The following is a 21982-nucleotide window of genomic DNA, read 5'->3' on the forward strand; positions in this document are numbered from 1 at the left end:
AGGTCTACACGTATAAATAGAAAAAATAATAAATATCGATATTATTTGAATGTGTATGAATCCTAACAAATAATAAAAACATACTTAGACTTGGAAATGAGAAGTCAACAATGAACCAATGAATCATTGGAGGTTTGCTGAAGTAAATTAATATTTCAATAATTTAATACTAATAATCAGTTCCTTAATTTAAATCACTCCATATATTCCAACCATCCCAGAAACATAATCTTATAATTTTTAATTCAATCAACCCTTGCATTGCACATATTTATATAGGACATAATTTTAAACATATAAAAGGGTATAAATCAATGTTTCATTACAATATAAAATAATAATACTATGTTTGGCATGTAAAAGAAAATATCAATATAAAAAAGAGAAATAAACAAGATTATAAAGTCTTGCATAATTTAGGTGTACAAAGAAACAGAGGAAAAAAAATAACTTGCACAGAAGTCACTCAAATTAGGGTCTCAACAATACTGTAAAAAAGAAGAAAAAGACACAACTATTGTTATATTATTCCTTACTTATCCTCCTTATTCTCGATTAATATTTCTGTGATATTCCTTATTTAGCTCCTTTATTCTTAAAGTCTCGACACTTTGTAGTGATGGTACCCCAGTAGTCAATTTTAGTACTTTTGTTTTTGTTATCAAGTCTTTTCATGATCTGCTAAGAATTTTATTTTCTTGTAACAATCAAGCAAGTTGAGCGAACAGAAAGAGAAACACTAAAACTAATATTTATGTTTCTTATTTTCTTAATAATTCCCATTCCAATTCATTTATAATATTAAGAAAAAATATTATTTGATGAGATGTAACAAAATAAAGAAATAAAATAATAACAATATAGTATCTTAAAATTTATGTTCATTTTAAGGATATACTTCAATACTTCAATTCTTCAATAATTAATATTTGAGTGTCACTGAAACTCTGGTGAGAAATATTTGATTTTGATTATAGTTGGTGTTTAGTACGATCATTCGTGAACTGCACGTAGTTTTGCGTTGGAAACAAATTTTGCGATGTATAGAAATGCATGTTCCAAGTAAACTCTGACTTCTACAATTGCTGTCTTGTTTAAGATTTCTATTGCTAGTTATGGCAGCTTTTTTGCTCGGTTGGACTTTTACAATGCAAATGTTCCCAACGTGCAATAGCATGCCATTGCACCTTGTTAAGAAAATATCATGAGATGAAATATAATAATTTATACATTTTTCTCCTGGATTTTATTTATTTACCTTGCTGAAATGGTGCTCATATACTATGGTAGATTAGTTTACTAACTTGAAATTTGATGAATTATTTAACATTATTGAGAAAAAAACTTAATAAATTAAAAATATTAAAAAATTGATAAATTTAACACACTCTAATATATGATAATATAGAATAGGAGATAGATGTCTTGTATAGAGTCTTTTGAAGTTATAGGAGTTAGCATCACTTTGAGTTTCTTGCTTTGTGTTCTTCTGCTCCCAAAATTCAGCTATCTTAAATAATTTGGTCGCTCACAATGGACTTTCTGTTTTCCTTTGGAATAAAGTAACTTATTCCCCAAATTCTGCTATCTTATGTAGAATTATGTTGACAGTTTATTATGATTGAAGAAACCAAATAGACAATAGGTTGAAGTGGAAGAAGATGAATGAAGGATTTAACCAAAATATAACAAGGGAATCAAAATGTTCATGTGATTAGGCATGTTCATTGAGCAGATATGTCAATATTATAGCCCACGTTCTAATTTTTATATGTTGTAAATAGAAATAGATTTGTAACAGTTTATTTCTTCTCCGATCTCTCCTATCCATATTTGCTTAATCTTTGTATATCAATTATTAAAAATGTTATAAGTTATTTTTTGTAATAATGAAAACTATATTTCAATTACTTTTTCCATATTTTATATGAAACAACACGTAAAATAACGGCTTATAATGTTGGTTGAAAATACGTGAAATGAAGGATCAAACTTACCCGGTGCATCATTTAGTTTGACACCATAACTCCTTCAAAAAAGCGTCTTGTTCTTGATGCAGATTGCTTTCGCTGCAATTTTGCATTTGGATAAAATAGAGAGTAATGCTGTTCATACTACAAACATCAAATTCTACAACTATGACCCTTTTGGTGCGGTACAAGTTACAACATTCTCTCTCCTTTTTCCTCCCTGAAGCAAAAGGTGTAAAATGAACCATTAAAATGTGTTATATGAATAACATCATTTGTATCAATTTGTGACACATCATCTAAAAAGCTGCAGTTATGAAGAATAACATATCTACACTCCATATTGCCATTTATGTAATTCACAAGAATGGCATTCCAAAATATACTGAAAAAATTGTAATTTGATGGAGAACATCATTTGTATCAATTTGATCTAAAAAACGGCAGTTATGAGGAATGACATATCTACAATGTAGCGCTGTAGAAGAGCAAGATAACAGAAATGAAGAAGCTGAACTGTAAGTGAAAATTACTGCTACTAGGTAGCAGCTAAAAAACTACGAAAATCTTGACGTTGACTCAAAATTTCTTCCCTATATATGAAACGCTTGAGTAGCTCTTTCTCTTTCAAAACCAAACATTCTTCAGCCTTACCAAACCATTCATATCTTTGTTTTGCCACATAATCATAGACAGCATCCCTGAGTGGAGTTGGAATCACCCAGAGTGAGCTTAAAGTAGAGTAAGGTAGTGGCAAGTATGACAGTACTCGCAATGCAGCTGCAGAATCACAAGTTACAAAGAGATTGGCACACAGCATCACATGGAAAGCAGAAGAGAATGGCGAAAATATAATTGACAAATATTCATCTGTGTTGTATATTAATTAAAATATTTATTCTGAAATGAATCCTAAACATGATGGAGATGCCATTGGCAAGGTCACTACATTTACATTAAGAGCTTGTTCATCACACAACATGGCAGAATATGGACTTTACCGGTAAACTTAAGTTTTGAGAAACAAATACTTTTAAAATGTTCCAAGGTGGAGAGTACGAGTGAGAGTCCACAAACTGATAAAAGTACTCGACAATGAGAATTATCATCAATATTTGGGATTTTACTTTGGGTGCATGACAGTATAGTCATTCCAAGTATCCTTAATTTTCCCAGGTTCGTTTTATTTTTGGTTTGGGAGGAGAGGGGGGGAGGGAGGAGCTTTACTCATTCTTCTTTCTCATTATTTTGTTAACAACCAACTCAGGTAGGCTTTAGGGTTTAGGGTTTTATGAAAAATTAATCTTCTTAATTCAATTGTCCAATTGTTTAATTTAACTTTTCAGAAAGTTCATTGCTTGAACTCTAAATGTACGTATTATTTGATAAAATAAAATAATGCAGTGAAATAACAAATAATTTTATTTTTAAAAATTAATCTACTTGATAAGAAACTTTAAATACAGTTGTATTAATCTTATATTTTTTTAAATGTTATTAAATAGTATAAATATCTAGTTTAATCATCAATAGTTGGTTTAATAAAATTTATTTTCAATAAAATGTTGCTATATATGTATATGAAATTGTTGGATGATATATAAACACTTTCAAATAAGTTGAAAATTCAATTCTCTTACTTTCAATGAAAAGTATACATTTTCATAAAAATGTACGGTTAAAGTTAATGACATATTTCAATTACATTTAACCGTTCACAATTTATTATATTAAAGTCTATTTTATTTAATTTTAAGATAAATGGATCCTTAATTTATTTTTACAGTTACATTAGTTGAACATATTTTTTTTTAATAATAGCATATATAATTATCTTTATTTTTCATTTCCTTTTTATATTTTGTGTTTATGCATTTAAAATACACCCAATTGAAAATATTTTTTATATTCTTTAACCCTAAAAAGCTAAGCTTATATTTTGTTATGTATAGGCCGTGCAACAAATGAAGGCTAAAACACAAGGAGCAGTTGATGCCGTGAAGAACGCAACAGGGATGAACAATTAGTAGCTAAACGAATGATGGTGTTAAAAAGTTTCCTATGAAATAATCCATGTTTTTCTCATTGACTTATTATTATTACAAGTGTAATTATTTTAATTCCATTGTAAGTTTAGCCAAACCTATTTCATTAATGAGTTGAGTAAAGATTTTAATTTTAATATCTTTAATATTAATTATTGATGCTTCATATTACATTGTTGCAATTACGACTAACATATTACTATTTGTAATTCATAACAACACTAAAATGACTAGTTATTAAAATAGTGATATACATTGTATTTAGTGATGAAAAATAGCAAAGATACTTGATACTTGATGTTTTAGTAAGCTTATATTTTATTATTATTATTTATCTAAGATGTTTTAGTACTGACTAACATTTAAATGAGACGAAAAAAGTATTATTTTAAGGATACTTATACTCTTTTTTACACTATCAAGGTATAAACTTCATAAGATGTTAGACTTTTTTATCCTATCATTTTCTTTATAGTGTTTTCTACACCTAATAAAGTAGTATTTATTAAGAGGTGTCTTTCATTATCTTTCCAAAACAGTAAATATACAAAGGAAGGTCATCCATATGTGAATTGGGCCAATCAAAGAATAGATTAGCCTCTTTCTTTCTCTATGCTTTGCCTCTTCCTAATAGAACCCATAAGCTGACAAAAGAAAACAAAAATTAGACCTAAAAAAAAAAAAAAGAAATTGCCTCCTTTCTCTCTCTTATTCTTGGAGGGCATGTTTGGTACAACGCCTGCTTCGTTCTTCCCTCTGCCATCCATCACTTCTCACCCCATTTAGTTTTATTCCCTTTATATACCTTTTTCGCATTTCAATTCACACCCATCATTATTTTAGGGCAAAAATCCCCTTGTGTTTTCTGTTGATACCGTAATGCTTAAACACAATGTCAGGCATCGGTATAGCCTCAACAAATGTTAAAAAGCTTAAAGATGCTGGTATTTGCACGGTTCCTACACTCCTAGATCATGTTATGCTAATTGGTATTTTTCATAAACATATCTTTCATTTTATTTCAAGTGTTTTGAAAACCGTGTTAAGTTTATCTGATGCATATTTCTTACTTCGTATTGTAACTTATATAATTTTTTAATGCAGTGTAGCATTCAACACGTGATTTTTCTCATGTTTTCTTACACCAATTCCAATTCACAGTTTGCTCCTTCACAAGCGTTTTCAAGGACACGTGTCATGCCATTCTTGGAAAGTTGCTAACCTTAGATTAGATGGGATCTTATCTTTTTTTGTAATAATAGGACAATTTTGATTTGATGTTATGGCTGAAATATTTGTTGCAAAAGTGTTCACACGTGTGTATTGGATATTATAAGTGAACCTTAACTATCTAAGTTATATCATATAAGCATGAATGCTACCGTCATTAACAGTAAAAAATGGTAGTAATTAGAGATGAAAATGGGGCAAACTTTATTTAAAATCGAAGGTTTGTAAAAAAAAAAAAAAAAACCTTAACGTGAGTCATTTATTTAAATGTGTAAAAATTAAATCTTAACCTTCATTAGATTAAATTTTTTGAAATTTTAGTTTGGTTTATTATTTTGTTTCCAATTTGTTTAGTTTTAAAAAAATTATAATCATTTATTTAGAATATAATTTATTCAAATATGTGTCTAATTTATTCAAAAATTTTAAAATATATTTATTATTAATTTTTTATCATTTATTATTGGATACACTTTATATATATATATATATATATATATACATATATATATATATATATATTTAAAATATGATAGAGAAAGACTAAGAGTTTGTTGATTCCAATTATCATATTTTGATATTTATATTTTAAATTTTTTAACATAATATGAAATTTACTAGTTTAACCGTTTGTTTAAAAATTCTTATCAAATAATTCAACTTCATAAAAGTTCATATAAAAATAAAATTTATAGATATTTTATTGTATTATTTTATTTTAATAATTTTTATGTTTTTAAAATATAAATAAATATTAAATTTTGGATAACATATTTATAAATATTTAAATTATATAAAATTTGATATACATAATCATAAAATTAATATAAAATAAATTAACAATTAGATTAATTAATTTTTCATTTTATGGAATGTTATTAAGATACATAAATGGTCAAGTTTAATACTTAATATCAATAGATGTTAACTCTTAAATTGGTTCTTGAGATTGTTAGAGTTAAACATTTTAGTTTATTATATTTTAAAATACTTTCACAGTTCTCTTAGATTATTTATTGTACATCAATATAGTCTTTGACATCGTTTATTATTAGAGATAGAAATAGGTCAAGTTATTCAACAGAGACGGCCTAGTCTTTTTAAAGCTTAGCCTATGTAATTAATAAGATTAATTTAAACTTTTTTAAAAGCTTAATTAATTAAATAAGACAAGCATGAATTCAAGAAAAAGTCTATTAGGCCTATTAAAATAACTTATTTAAAATTTATAATAATATATTAAATAATTTTATATAAAAATTATAATATAATAATATATTAAATCAATTATATTTTAAAATAATAAAATCTTAAATTAAAAATCTTAATAATTTTTGTTAGAGTTGAAGAATGTATCTAAGACATACTCTTTAAGAGAGAGAGCCCTGAAGTTTTTTTGGATGTTTTATATACATAATACTGATTTACATTATACTTTCTCGATTACGTCTATCGCTAGTTTATCTTGTCTCATTCATTATCTTCTTACAATCTTGCGCACTTGTTATTATATCATTTTTTAATAGTTTATTTAGATATAAGCCTTATGACTTTTAAAAGACATATATGTTTAGATAGATTAATAGTCTATTTATAAAGAAACTTAATGACCTGTTGAATGTCTCGAAGTAGGTCATCAAAAAAGCTAATAGGCCAAATCAAACTTTTAAAAAAGCAAAGTTAAGCTTAATAAAAAGTTTATGACAGATAATAGGTCAAGTTTAGGTTTCAAAATTATTAGACAGATCTAACATATTCATGCAAAGCCTAGCTTAACCTAACATATTTCTATCCTTATTCATCGTTAAAAAATAATGGCTAAAAAATTATAAATAATCATGAGAATCCAATAAAGAATATTAATCCTTTAACGGTTACGATTATCACTAATAGAATCTAACTCAATTTACCTTTATTAACTTCTAAAAAAAAATTCCCCTTCAATCAAAGAAGAAGGAAAAGAAGCTTTGCAACCACACATAATCAAAGATCTTTAAAAAAATATATGTTTTAAATTAGAAGATAGAACAACCTGTTTCTGTCGCATATTGTTAAATTAAATATTTTTTTAATAGTTAAATATAATATTTTAAAATTTAATAAATGTTATAAACTAAAAAAGTAAAAATTTTAATTCTTAATGATAAATATTGTATTATATTAAATAAAATTTAATTTTAAAATTTAAAATATGATAAAAGATCCCAACTTAAATTAATATTGATTATTTAAAAATTATTGATTCAACAATTTATTATCATAATATTATCATGAATATCATATATTTAAAATTTTTACAAAACTTAAATATCTGTCTATTTTAGTCCAATAATAAGATTTAGTTATATTTAAATAGTATATAACATGGTAAAATATAATCAGGTGGTGAGGTATTAATTAATATTTACAACGTGTGAAATTTGTGTAGGGTTAATTTATTTTACAATAATATTAAGTTCAATAGTTAGGTTATTAAAATTATCTTTTAATGAAATGTTATAAAAATATCATTCTACCAAGTCTGACATACAATGAAATTTCACATGATCTGGACCACATAATTTAATAAGTAATATAAGTAATAAGAAATGGGTATTTCAACACTCAAATTTGAAACTTTAATGAAATCATTATTGTATTTGGTTTTGCTAAATGGTTACACTTAAAATAAAATGAAACACATGTTTGTGCAAATACATCAATTAGCAAAACATGATTTATTTCATGGAAAGCAGTATCTAGCACAATGATCCATTTAGCTGCTCTAATTGTTTTCCGTTGCATTCTTTACAGCATCAGCAGCTCCTTGTGCTTTAGCCTTCAATTGTTGTCCAGCCTATACATGACAAACAAATAACCTTTACTTTTGGTGGTTCTAATTTATTAAAAATTATAAATATAGAAAATTGTTTTTTTATCTAAAGAAATAAAATAAAAAAATGTTCTTTTGATTTTAGAATATAATTTTATATGCATAATATATATATATATATATATATAAAATAATAATTTAATATAATACAATATAATATAACAACAACAATTAAGTCTTTTTTTAAATAATTATTTTCAAATATTTAAGATATTGTCTTTTAGGTTCAAATATAATTGTAAAAATAAATTGTGGGCCCGTATTTATTAAAATATAGTAAAATTAATTTTGATAGAATAAATTTTGAACCATTATTAAACATATTTAGACTATGTTAAAAATAATTTTAACCAAATATTGATATTATAACCTGTAATTTGTTAAAACGTATAAGAATTGATTTTTTAATTGTAAGCCAAACATACGCAGAACATGCATGTTTTCACTTTGTCTTGATTACTAATCACATTATTAATTAATTAGGATAAATGTTAATAAATAAAAGTAAAAACCTCTTGCATGGAGTCTTGTGCAGATTGAGCAGCATTGCTGGCCTTGTCCATCAAGTTGCTAGCCTTTTCCTGCATTGGCACAAAAACTTGATTGAGCTATCAAAATTGAGCAAATGAAGAGACCATAGTAAAGAGAAAGTTGTGTCATAGACCTGAGCTTGGCCCTTGGCTTGTCCTGCTTGGTAGCTCATGTTTTGGGAGTCCATCTTTATTCTTCTGTTAAACTTTTGCAATCAAACCAAATGTTATGAAAATCAGGTGTTACTTTAGTTTTTCTGATGCATATTTCTCACTTTTGTTGCAACTTATATAATTTCTCAATACACTACAACATTCAACACGTGTTTTTTCTCATGTTTTGCTACACAAATTTCGATTCACATTTTCTCCTTCACAGGCGTTTTCAAGGGCACATGTCATGCCATTCTTAGAAAATGGTTAATCTTAGTGTAGATGAGATCTTATTTTTTTCTTCTTCTAATAATAGAGCAATTTTGATTTGATTTTATGCATGAAATATTCGTTGCAAAAATCTACACACGTACGTGTGAGCATATTATGAGTGAACTATTTAGCGTTAATTAATCTATCCAAGGTATATCATATAAGCATGAGTGCTACTGTCAAATTAAGTAAATGAAAATGAAGCAAATTGATTAATTATTTGAAATTGATCCTTGATTTCTAAAAGAAAAAAATACTTTAACCTGAGTCATTTATTTAAATGAGTAAAAATTAAAGCTCAAGTTTCACTTAGATTAAAAATGTTGAAATTGTAGTTTTTTTGTTTGTTTATAGTTTGTTTAATTTTTAAAATATATGGTTATTTACCTAAAATATAATTTTGCTAAAGTGTGTCTAAGTCCATACAATAAAAACCTATACATAACAAGTTTTTATTGAAAGTCACTTGATATTATTGAATTCAATGCATTAATAATATTAAAGGCTATACATTTCAATAAAAACTTACTAATTATATATAAAAGAGAGAGAGAATTAAAATCTATTGATACTGACAAATAGACATTTACTTCATAAAAACTTTCTATAGATTGTGAAATTTACCAAATCAATTATTTATTTAAAGTTTTTTATTTAAGAAATCAGTTTTATAAAATTTTATATGATAACAAAATTGATAGGTATTTCATTATAATTTATTTTATTTTAATGGATATTTTGTTTGTAAAATATAAGTAAATATTAAATTTTAGATAATATATCTACAATATTTAAATTGTATAAAATTTAATATATGTGATCATGAAAATAGTATAAAATGATTTAACAATTGAATTTGTTAATCTTATATTTTATGAAACATTATTAAGATATATAAATATCCAAGTTTAATATTTGATATTGATGGATTCTAACTATATATATGTAAAAATATCTTTGATTATAAAATGAATTTAATTTTTTTACTTTGTCAATAAATTAAAACATATAAAGATAAAATTTAAATTAATTATTATAAAAATTAATTATTCACCTTAAAATATGTATAATTAATTACTTAATAAAAATGACATCATTTAAAAAATGTAAACCATCAAGTTAGTCCGTGAGATTGTTAGGATTATAGATTTTAGTCTCATATATTTTAAAATTTCTCAAGGGTTTATTAGGGTATCTATTGTCCATCTATTTTATTGGTAAGAAATAATCAACAATTGCAAACAATTGTGAGAATCCAATAAAAATAAATCATCCTCTAACCATTGTGAACAACCCAAATTATATTATTATTGAGATTTTTCCTTAAAACACAGCAAGTGTACTGAGTATGTTGTAAATAATAACTAGTATCAGGATATCATCCTCGGAGAACAATTCAAATTGTATTAATTGTTAAGATAAAATTGATTGAGCTTATATACAATGAAATTGATTGATGATTTTTATAAAATTTGAGTAATAATTATAATGTATAATAATAATGTAGATTGTAGTAGAATTCAAATTAGAGAAACTGAAATTGAATTTCATCTATCTCTCTCTATATTTTAGTAATTTAGTGACAAACATAGCCATCATTTCTAATGAATTTGATGCAAAATACAAAAAATCATATATTTCAATTCCTTGAAAATACATTTCTAAGATAATTTCTTAAATCTTAATTCCTCAAGCAGTTAAAAACTATCCAGTATTCCTAAAGTAACCAGTTATCAAGTAATCTCAATCAGATCTGGATCTGAGTAATACTTTTCCTAATATAACTCAGATCTGAGTTCAAAAAGCTATCAGTTAGATAGATTCAAGTATTAACATGAATTGAAATCACCAAATCAATGAAAATGAAGAAGAAACAACTATATTTATATAAATTACTGAGCATACATCAAGTTTGAAGATTTACATTCAATCCCACTAGAGATTTAACTACTCATTGCAACCATAGTAAGAAAAAATAAGATACAAATGGTATAAAACATCAAAAATTGAGTATTTCTACTCTTTCTTCCAGCCCTCCGCCGCTCTCACTCTCTAAAATAATGAAATGGAGCAGTACCTCTTTCAGCTGCACAAAAGTTGCATTTTATACCATTATGGATGAAGTTTCTCTTGCTACAGTAACACCACCTCACTGTAGCGAGACATGGAGGCAAAATTAGGTTATTCTGCTTGCCTCTCGTTGCAGCGATATAAGTCTCGCTACAACGAGAGAAGGAACTCTCGCTACAGTGAGGAATGTCTCACTGTAGCAAGAGGAGCACAAAATTACCCTTTTAAAATTAGGAATTCTAGCTGTAGTGAGAGTATCTAGCTACAATGAGAAACCTCAAGAAACTGTCTTTTCTGCAACTTCATGCTTTTTATGCCTTTTGCTTAATTTTTCAAAATTTTTCAACTTTGAGTGATATTTATCTTCTGATTCTAACTACAAAATATATCGAAAAGGAATCAAAACACTTATATTTGCATTCTTCTACTCAAATATACAAGTAATTGTAAAAATTCAAGTTTAGGGAAAATTTAACCAAAAAATCCAAACATTTAACATGAAAAGTGTTTAAGTCATCATCTAAAGTTACCCATTTTATACATTTATCACTTATTGTTGAGAGAATTCAATGAATCAATTCAACTTTATCAACTTGAAAAGTATCTTTTTTTTTTTTCCTTTAACAATGGAATTTCGCATAGGAAAGGTTGGCAAAGTGTAATTAGTGGCTAGAGATAATACCAATGGATTAATGATATTGAGGTAAAATAATTTTCTAAAGTAATGTTTCTTAAAATGAATTCAATTTTTCAAGAAGAATTTGATAAGGGAGATGGATGATCCATATTCAACAATGACAAAAGCATTGGGTTTGGGTGATTGGAGATCTGTAACAATTAGAATGTGTGTTATACATTTTTTTCTACATGTCACTTAATAACATTTTGTCACTATTCCCTAAATGTGAATAATATCAATAACTAGATTAATGAATAAAAGACATTTTAAGGATCATTCAAGGCATTTTAAATTCTTAGAATTTCACTTTTATTACACAATATATTTTTATAGTATAATTAATCATTGACAATATTTTACTATTTTATCATAGTTTCTTAATGATAAATTGTTTCTAGAATTGATTTGATAAATGAAGGACAATCTAAATCTAAAGACCAATAAAGACATTTTAAATTCTAACAAATTAAAATATTTTGATAAATAATAATATGTTAGCATAAGTAGAAGAGTCCATTAGTTTAGACTAGCTTAATAAACTTAAAAGATCAAACTAAACTAATTAAGTTAATTTGGTTTAGATTGGATTTATATATTCGGGTTTCAACTGAATGAAATTAATGAAACTGAAACTTCTTTTATTTAGTTAATTTGGTTTGAACTTGTTACCTGAATTAATAAATTCAAATTCTCTTTCAATTTTATGTATACAATGCGATTGTGTTTTGATTAAAATGGATACTTACGGGAACCAATAAACTCAAACTTGTTAGATTTTATTTTATTGTTGACTGTATAATACAATGTCATTTTGGTAAAAAAAAAAAAAAAAAACTGGTTAATTAAAATTTATATTTTTGAAAAAAACAAATTTTTTTCTTTTTAATAAAGAGGGCTAAAAGTCCAAGTGAGACACAACTAGCCCCTACTAGTCCAAATACTAGAGGCATCTAGATAGAGGAACAAAAATAAAGAGGGCACAACTCTTATCCTTAAGCTTAGCAAGCCAATAAGTACATTGTTAATTAACGTCTCTATAAACATGACTAAATTCAACAAATTTAATATGATTTAATAAAGATTTAATGCTAGAAAGAAGAACAGCTAAGGGATGGAAATGGAACTGAACATTCAAAACAAGGTTTAGAGCTTCCTTAGAATTTCCTTCAATCCAGATGTAATGAAAATGTTCAAGGGTGACCAATTTAAGACCTCAAAAAAGAGTTCATAACTCAGCTACTAATTTTATTTTAACCGTTTGTTATTATAATATCATCATGAATATCATATATTTAAATTTTTATATAATTTAAATATTTGTAGATATTTAATCCAATAATAACAATTTAATTATATTTAAATACTAAATAATATGGTAAAATATAATCAGGTGAATTTTAATTAAATTAATATTTCCAATGTGTGAAATTTGTGTAGAGTTAATTTATTTTACCATACTATTAAGTTGACTTTTTAAATTAATTTCGTTCTAATGAAAAGTTATAAAAATGTGGACATACATCACATATCACATGATCTGGAATATTTGTTTCAAATTTAAATCAACTCATTATTGCATTTGGTTTTGCTAAACTTACGATGGAATATTGAAACGGTTACACTTGAAATAAAATGAAACATATGCTTCTGCAAAATACATCAATTAGCAAAACATAGTTTATTTCATGGAAAGCAGTATCTAGCACAATGATCCATTTAGCTGCTCTAATTGTTCCCCGTTGCATTCTTTACAGCATCAGCAGCTCCTTGTGCTTTAGCCTTCAATTGTTGCCCAGCCTATGCATGACATACAAATAATCTTTACTTTTGGGGATTCTGATTTATTAAGGATTATAAAGATAGAAAATTATTTTTTTCTCTAAAAAATAAAATAACAAAAAATTATTCTTTTGATTTTAGAGTATAATTTTATATGCCTTATATATATAATATTTTTTTACTAGGTAATTATTTTCACATATTTAAGATATTGTCTTTTATGCTCAAACAATGTAATTGTAAAAATAAATTGTGAACCCGTATTTTTTAAAATACAGTAAAATTAATTTTGATAGAATAAATTTTGATCCATTATTGAACATATTTGGAATGTGTTAAAAATAATTTTAACCAAATATTGATATTATAACGTGTAATTTGTTAAAAAGTATAAGAATTGGTTTTTTTAACTGTAAGCAAACCAGACACAGAACATGCATGTTTTCTTGTGTCTTGATTAGTAATTACATTATTAATTGATTAGGAGAAATATTGAGAAATAAAAGTAAGAACCTCTTGCATGGAGTCTTGTGCAGATTGAGCAGCATTGCTAGCCTTGTCCATCAAGTTGCTAGCCTTTTCCTGCATTGGCACAAAAGCTTGATTGAGTTATCAAAATTGAGCAAATGAAGAGACCATAACAAAGAGAAAGTTATGTCAAAGACCTGAGCTTGGCCCTTGGCTTGTCCTACTTGGTAGCTCATGTTTTGGGAATCCATCTTTATTCCTCCCTTAAATTGTTGGAATTAAACCAAATGATGTGAAAATGAAGTGTTGCTTTAGTTTTTCTGATTCATATTTCTCACTTTTTGTCATAACTTATATAGTTCTTTGATACACTACATCATTCAAAAGGTGTTTTTTCTCATGTTTTGCTTCACAATTTCGATTCACGTTTTCTCCTTCACGTCCGTTTTCAAGGACACATGTCATGCCATTCTTGGAAAGTGGCTAACATTAGCTTAGATGGGATCTTATTATTTTTTTTCTAATAACAGAGCAATTTTGATTGATGTTATGACTGAAATCTTTGTTGCAGTACACGTGTGGAGATTATGAATGAACCATGTAGAAATTATGTTACTGTTGAGAGAATTCAATAAATCAATTCAGCTTTACCAACTTGAAAACCATCCTTTTTTTTTTAATCTTTCAAAATTTTTACAATAAGCATCATATTTAATTTGATTTAGACTTTCATTCACAGACCTCAACTAAAATTGCAACTACTTCAATGTCTCATTCTATTTGTGAACTTAGGCGTGAAATCTTGCATAGGGGAAAGGTTGCCAAGAGAGCAGTGGACAGAGATAATACCAATGGATTAGTAATATTTAGGTGAAACGAATTTTTAAAGTAATATTTCTTGAAATGAATTCAATTTCCTAAGAAGAATTTGATAAGAGATGGAGAATCCATATTGGACAATGTAAAAAATAATTAGAATGTTTGTTTTACACAATTTCTTTTTTCATGTCATTTAATAACATTTTATCACTCTGCTTTAATTATGAATAATGTCAGGAACTAAATTAATGGATAAAAGATAGTCTAAAGACCGTTGAAGGTATTTTAAATTTTAAGACTTTCATTCTTTTTACACAACGTCTCATTTGTCATATAATTAATTATAATATCAATGTAATATTTTAGTATTTTGTAATAGATTTTTAATAGTGAATTGCCTATAAAATTAAATTGATAGATGAAGGGAAAACTCATGAACCATTAACAAATTTATAAAGAAATTTAAAAATATAATTAATTAATTAATTATTAAATGATAATATAAAAAATATTTATGATATCTTTGTATTCTAATTATATTCTTATATAATATTTTATAGTTGTATTTATTTATAATTTCATCATAATTATTATAAAATAAATGTAAAATTATAAAAAATAAGAAAGAAAATAGAGAAAATAATATACAGAGAAAGAAAAAATCTCAATTTCATTTCACTTTACATCGCATCAATACAAATAAAATACTTTTATAGGCCTAAATCTATAACTAGAGAATCTTATTTTTTTAAATAAGATTTAAACAAAACATATATAAAATTATAAGTTACACAAAATATGATAAGTTATGAATATGGATATTTACTTATATAATAATTTATAATAATAATTAATATATAATTAAGTGTTTTGAATATATTGACTGAGATGAAAATTATATTTATTTAAACAATACATTTGTCTTAAAATAAATTGACAACTGATAACTAATCACTAACATTTTTAGTACATTAAAAAAATACATTAATATATATATATATATATATATATATATACTATGCTTTTGTTAAATTTATTCTTAAAGTTGAGTTTAAATATTATAAATGAAAAGTTTTTTATAAAAAAATATGTATATATTTAATATATTAAAATCATAAACATACAATAAATAATTTTTTATTAACAATTTTAATATTGTTATTAATTATTTATCTTTAACCCATACTATGGAGTTTAACACAATTCCGGTAATTAAATACTATGTTAGCATAAGTGGAGGAGTCATTAGTTTAGAGTAGCTCCATGACTTGTTGCCTGAATTAATAATTCCAAATTCTCTCTCATTTTTAAGTACACAATGCAATTTTGTTTTGATTTAGTTTTATTTTATTGTTTATTGAATGCAGAATACTATGTCATTTTTGTAAAAAAAAATAAAAAATGGCTATTTGAACCAACTAATCCAAAGTCCCTCTATAGTTGTTAATTAGTTTATCATCCATGTGTACATGTGAAATCATATGCAACCTTTTATTACACACCTTCTAATCAGTGGCGCCTCAAGAATTTTTAGGGTTTAAAATAAATTTAAAAATAAAGCTTTTTTATTAATAAAATAATTTTTTTTAAAATTATTATAATTTTATTTTTTAAACTTTTTGTGATGTAAAATTATTTATAAAATTGTTGTAATTAATTTCATTTAATATTTTCTTTTTAATAGATAATAAGACTAATCCGTTTAATTTTTGTTGAGACATTACTGATCTTAAGTAAGTATTTATTAATTTTAATTTAAAAAAATTTATTTCAGCTAAAGCAACTGATTTCAAAATTATTAACATTATTGTGTAAGCTATATATGTATTTGAAAAAGAATATATTTTTTTATATAATTAAGAATTTCAATTGGTTTATCATTTTTCAATTTTATAATTTCTTTTAAGATATTTAATTTTGAAAATAAATTTAATCCATTAATATCCAAAAAATTATTATGTTTCAAAGATTTTTCAAGGTTTAGGTATTTTTCTTTTAAAATTATACTATCTAGTGACTTTAATTTTTTAACACTAAATAAAAAGCCAAAAATATCTTCATATATTTTAAATTGTTCAAATCTACTTTGAAGTGCAACAATTGCTTTATCTACAATATATAAAATAATCAATTCTAAATAATTCTTGAGGAGATTTTACAATTTTATTCTCAACACTTTCATCAAATTGTTTCTTTCAACAACTAATATGTTTTTTATGACACTTAGGCTCTATATCTATTTCAAAAGCAATTTCTTTGGCAGAAGTCCATGCATTTTTAAATCTATTTTCTCTATACTTTTCAAAAAACGAAAGAAGATATTTTCATTGTTCAATGGCTTCATCAATGAACATATCTTTTGATTGTAAATTTTTACTAATTGAGTTAACTCCAAATAGTATGTCATACCAAATTACAATTCTTAACAAAATTTTAAAATTTTCAAGCTAGTAAGTTGTTAAACAATCAACTTTACTTTTTATTTTAAGATCATCACTAAATTCAGTCAATTTTAATAAAGCTTCTCTTATTTGTGAAGTTTTAAATCTTACATCTTTCACACTTTCAATACGACTTTCCCAACGTGTTTGTGACAATAATTTAAGAGTTAAGTTATGTATATGATCTTGTAAAATTTTTCATCTTTTTGTAGAAGAATAAAATAAAGTATATATACGTTGTAACACACCAAAAAATGATATAGCTTTAGGACAAGAATTATCCATATCACAAAGTACTAAGTTTAGACTATGACAACCACATGGAATATAAAATGATCTAGAATTAATATCTAGAAGTCTTTTTTGCATACCTTGATGTTTGCCTTTCATATTAGACCCATTATCATATCTTTGTCCCTAAGGTCATTAATATCAAGTCCAACAATTTTTAATTCATCAATAATAACATCAAAAAGACCTTTTCTACTTGTATCATCTACTTTTAAAAATTCTAAAAAAATTCGCATTAACTTGTATCGGAGTTGATGAAATATCCACGCATCGTAATACAAAAGATATTTGTTCTTGGTGACTTATATTGGAGTACAGTCAAGTATAATTGAATAATATTTTGCATCCATAATTTTTTTTTATACTTTTTGTTTTAATTTCACTTGCTAACAAATTTATCAACTCATTTTGTATATTATGCCCAAGGTAATGATTATGAATTTCATCATTTTTAATTCAATGAATATGTTCTTGCATAATTGGATCAAATTATGCAATCATTTCAATTAGACTTAAAAAGTTTCTATTACCTTCTTGATATATCTTTTCATTTTTTTCACAGAAGGCTAAGTTATTTTTACCAAGAGTTTTAACAACTACAATAATTCTTAATAACACATTTCTCCAATGTTCTCTATCTCTATTTATTTGTTCTTGAACATGATTGTCTATTGTTTTATTTTTCGACAATCTCATATCCAAATCAATCCATGCATTCATGTTAGTGATATGTTCATTAGTTATTTCACGACTCTTCAAATTAGCACTAAGATTTCTCCAATCTCTACTACCTTTTTTAGCTAGTTTACTTGTACAAGAAACAAAATACTCTATCTAAATCTATGGAATAAATTAGCCATCTTCTTTCATGTTTCTCTCTATTAGGTAATTTTTGAATGTAATTTGATGAAGAAAAATGTCTAGAATATTTATCCTTTGAAAAATCTATACCAATAACTTTAATAGGGTCTTTTTCTAATAATAAGTCTCTCAAATTTGTACTAATATTCGTCCATTGATTTGGATCATATATATTTGTAAGAGTAAAATAATCTAATCTTTTAATTTCCTCCTCGTTATCATGAGTTTGAGAATCAAAATTATCCTTTTCACTACCGATTTTTCTATTGTTGTTTTCACCTATATCTTTATTGTTATCTTGTTCATTCAAATAGCATCCGCACGTGTTTTCTAATTCGTTTTTCTTGTTTATTTTTATAAATTTATTCATAGTTGCTTTTTGTGATTCAATTAAAGCCTTAACTCTTCTCTTTTTCTGAAGTTTTGAATGGCTTGATTCATATTTTCTGGTTGACATTTATATTTTTATATGAATTTAAAAATTATAATATATAAAGTACGAAATATTCTAGTAAAAAAAGTATGAAATATAAATATATAAAATAAGACTAAATTAAAACAATAAAATCTGATTGTCGAGAAAATAAACTTCGCCTCCAAAAGTGACAGTTTTACAGAGAAACTGTGAAATACTGTTTGGTAGATATGAATAATGGAGGTTGAGTCGTGGAGGGAAGACTCTTGTACCAGTGCTTGTATGTTGGAAATATAGAAGGCTTCGTATGAGTATCTCTGCGTTAGAAAAATAGAAGATTTGCTATTTCCTCCACTTGCATTATGAATATTCTCTTTTTATTCCTTCCTGAGGTTGTTGTTAGTAAAAAAATACAAATTAAAGTAAAATTGAACAAGAAAAAAAGAAAAAGAATAGTTAAAGAAAAGAAGAAGAAAGAAGTTGCAATTAAATAAAAAAGTAAAAAATTATTTAATTTTTTTATTCAAATATTTTTTTAAAAAAATAAACTAAAAAACATTTATTATCTATTAGTTAAGAGTGACGGCTCATTAAATATTATTTTTAATATCAATAAAAAGTTAATAATTACTTAAAATATTTAAATTAAAAATTATTTTTAAATTTATTTTTTTTAATTTTTAAAAATATATTAAAATTAAAAAAGAATTAGAAGCCTAAAGTCCTACTTTATATATATATAGTATTTATCAGTTTAATGGCATTCCGATTTATATAAAATATTTAAAGTTACAATAAAAAGTTATTAAAAACTTAGAAAAAAAAATAGTAACAACAAATTAGTAAAAACTAGATAACATTAACAGATAAAGAAGGAAAATCAATTCTCTTCTGAATTTTATTTTTTACATATTCACTTTATATATATGAGCTTGTTTGTTTCTATTTTTCTTTTTAAATTTTAAAAATTATATTTTAAAATAATTTTAAAAAATTGTTTTTAAGAAAAAATGAAAATAAAACTTATGTTAATAAATAACTTTTGTTTTATTTTGTTTATAAAGTAAAAACTATTTCTAAAAATAGAAAACAAATAAAATTATTATGAAATAAAGATTTTCATTAACAAATAAATAAATAAAACAAAATAAAAAGTCATTATTCAACATTTTTCATTAATTTTGATCCTTTTAACTTAAATATTTGTAAACAGGTCCTCCCCCTAAAAGGTAATCCTTCTATCCTCTCTCGTTTCAGTGAATCTTTGTTTCTATCATCTCATCATTCTCATGTCTCAACAATCGTCAATACTACTCTCGTAATCCAATCAAATTAATAACTATATTTCCACATTTCTCATTTTTCTTCATTTTCATTTTTATTTTGTAATTCCCACTCTCCTTAGTTCTTTTTCTAATTTCTTTTGCATAACCTTGTTTCATGTCTCTTATTTCTCTTTTGCAGTTTACATGTGTGTAGAGTTTTGAAATGAAGGAAGGGAAGCTACACTTGTATTGCTAGCTCATGGAATGCTCGTAAATGTCCATGCTCTGTTCTCTGTTTCAACAAGTTCGTAACTAGTTCCTTGCTAAAATCTTTTTAATTGTGCTCTATTTTGACAAGAGAAGAGAGTTTGCTAATAAAGGATTGTTTCAAAACTTAGTTGTGGTCATATAGAGGACTTTTTGCCAGTCATACTTACTATACTTGTGAATTTAATTATCTCAATTCCGAAGAGTTCTTCTTGAGCTTTTGAACATTTCAAATTTTCTTTTAGAAGGCAATAGAATACATGGGAGTTGGGAGGTTATTTGGGATTGTGTGGCCAGATTTAATCATTGGTGAATTGCACTCTACTTTTTCTTAAGTAGCTGTGATCTTTCCTACTTAGAGTTAAGATTTATTATATATTATTTTCTTGATTATGTTTCCGTTGCATTTATACATCACTAAGCTTCACGATTCATAAACAGAAAAAAATGTATTTCTTATTTCAGTTGTAACTGTTGTAATACTTAAAATTCTGGTGAGACGAAGCAAAGAGCAAAGGAGAAGTTGATAGCAGTAGAATGGCGGTCTCCTGTACCATTCACATTGTATCCTCCATGCATGTGCATGATATGTCTCAACTTGTAATAAAAGAATAATACAGATGCATTTAATTTATGCTAAAATAATCCTGCAGAATTTGTGTGCTAAATTATCTGTTATTTTTTGGGCAATATTGATATAAGGTGCATTAGTATAGTGTCATTTTTGGTGTGTAGTATTTCATCAGTTATTTCTTTCTTTTCCTTTTTGTGTGTTTAGTATGGTCAATGAACTTTATCACATGACTGCACTTCTTTTTTGTGAGATTTATTGAAATGATTTTTTGTTAATTTATGCGTTCATTTCTAAATCACCTTGTTAATGTGTGTATTTCTTTCTTTTGATGAGAACTTGTAATTGGTTTGGTTCTCTGAGCATGTGGTTAGAAAGGAAGCCTGTGATTCAGTGATTGCATTGAATTGGAATATAAAATTCAAGGGATGGGAATTTTTTAAATTAAGAAATAAATATTGGATGCAGTAGAACCTCCGCATGACATAATGAGAAAGAGAACAACTCCTATAAACAGTCTCATTTAAGAAAGTTCTTAAAAACACACTCGTTTAAGAATGATCACTCACATTTAATATGCAAAAGTATATTTAAAATTTAAATGAATACTGAATTAAAAAAAAAACTAATTACTAAATACAAGAGAATTCACATGAACGAGAAAGAAAATAACTCTTAAAAATGCTCTCAGTTAACACAGCTTCTTAAGATTCTCTCGTTTAAGAACAAGAGCTCATAATTAATTGAGCAAGATTATAAAGAAGTGGTTTTGCATTTAAACCCATTCTGATGTCAACATAACAGTACTCAACGTGCAGTTTTATACGAATATTTATTTGAATAAGCATCAAACCCAGTTCATTTGTAGAGATATGTGGATACAGGAAAATTCTGCAAACCTTTGCCAGCTTAACTAAAATTGAGAGTTTACTCTAAATTTAACGTGGTTATGACCAAAATATAAATTTATTAATGAAAAGATA

General features: G+C 25.4%; 2 protein-coding genes across 2 annotated transcripts; both read right to left on the reverse strand.

Annotated features, from left to right (window-relative positions):
• Window positions 1-8009: 8009 nt before the first annotated feature.
• LOC113867661 (stress-induced protein KIN2-like) lies at window positions 8010-8835 on the reverse strand. Its single transcript, XM_027503074.1, has 3 exons — window positions 8782-8835; window positions 8630-8698; window positions 8010-8081 (listed from the first exon to the last, which is right to left on the reverse strand). The coding sequence occupies exons 1-3, from the start codon at window positions 8833-8835 to the stop codon at window positions 8010-8012; spliced, it is 195 nt and encodes a 64-aa protein (XP_027358875.1).
• A 4712-nt stretch (window positions 8836-13547) lies between these two features.
• On the reverse strand, window positions 13548-14320 carry LOC113867947 (stress-induced protein KIN2-like). Its single transcript, XM_027503462.1, has 3 exons — window positions 14267-14320; window positions 14115-14183; window positions 13548-13619 (listed from the first exon to the last, which is right to left on the reverse strand). Exons 1-3 carry the CDS (start codon window positions 14318-14320, stop codon window positions 13548-13550), a joined length of 195 nt encoding a protein of 64 aa, XP_027359263.1.
• Window positions 14321-21982: the final 7662 nt, after the last annotated feature.

Source organism: Abrus precatorius, unplaced genomic scaffold (assembly GCF_003935025.1).
Source record: "Abrus precatorius isolate BTA unplaced genomic scaffold, Abrus_2018 Scaffold5, whole genome shotgun sequence".
NCBI lineage: Eukaryota > Viridiplantae > Streptophyta > Magnoliopsida > Fabales > Fabaceae > Abrus > Abrus precatorius.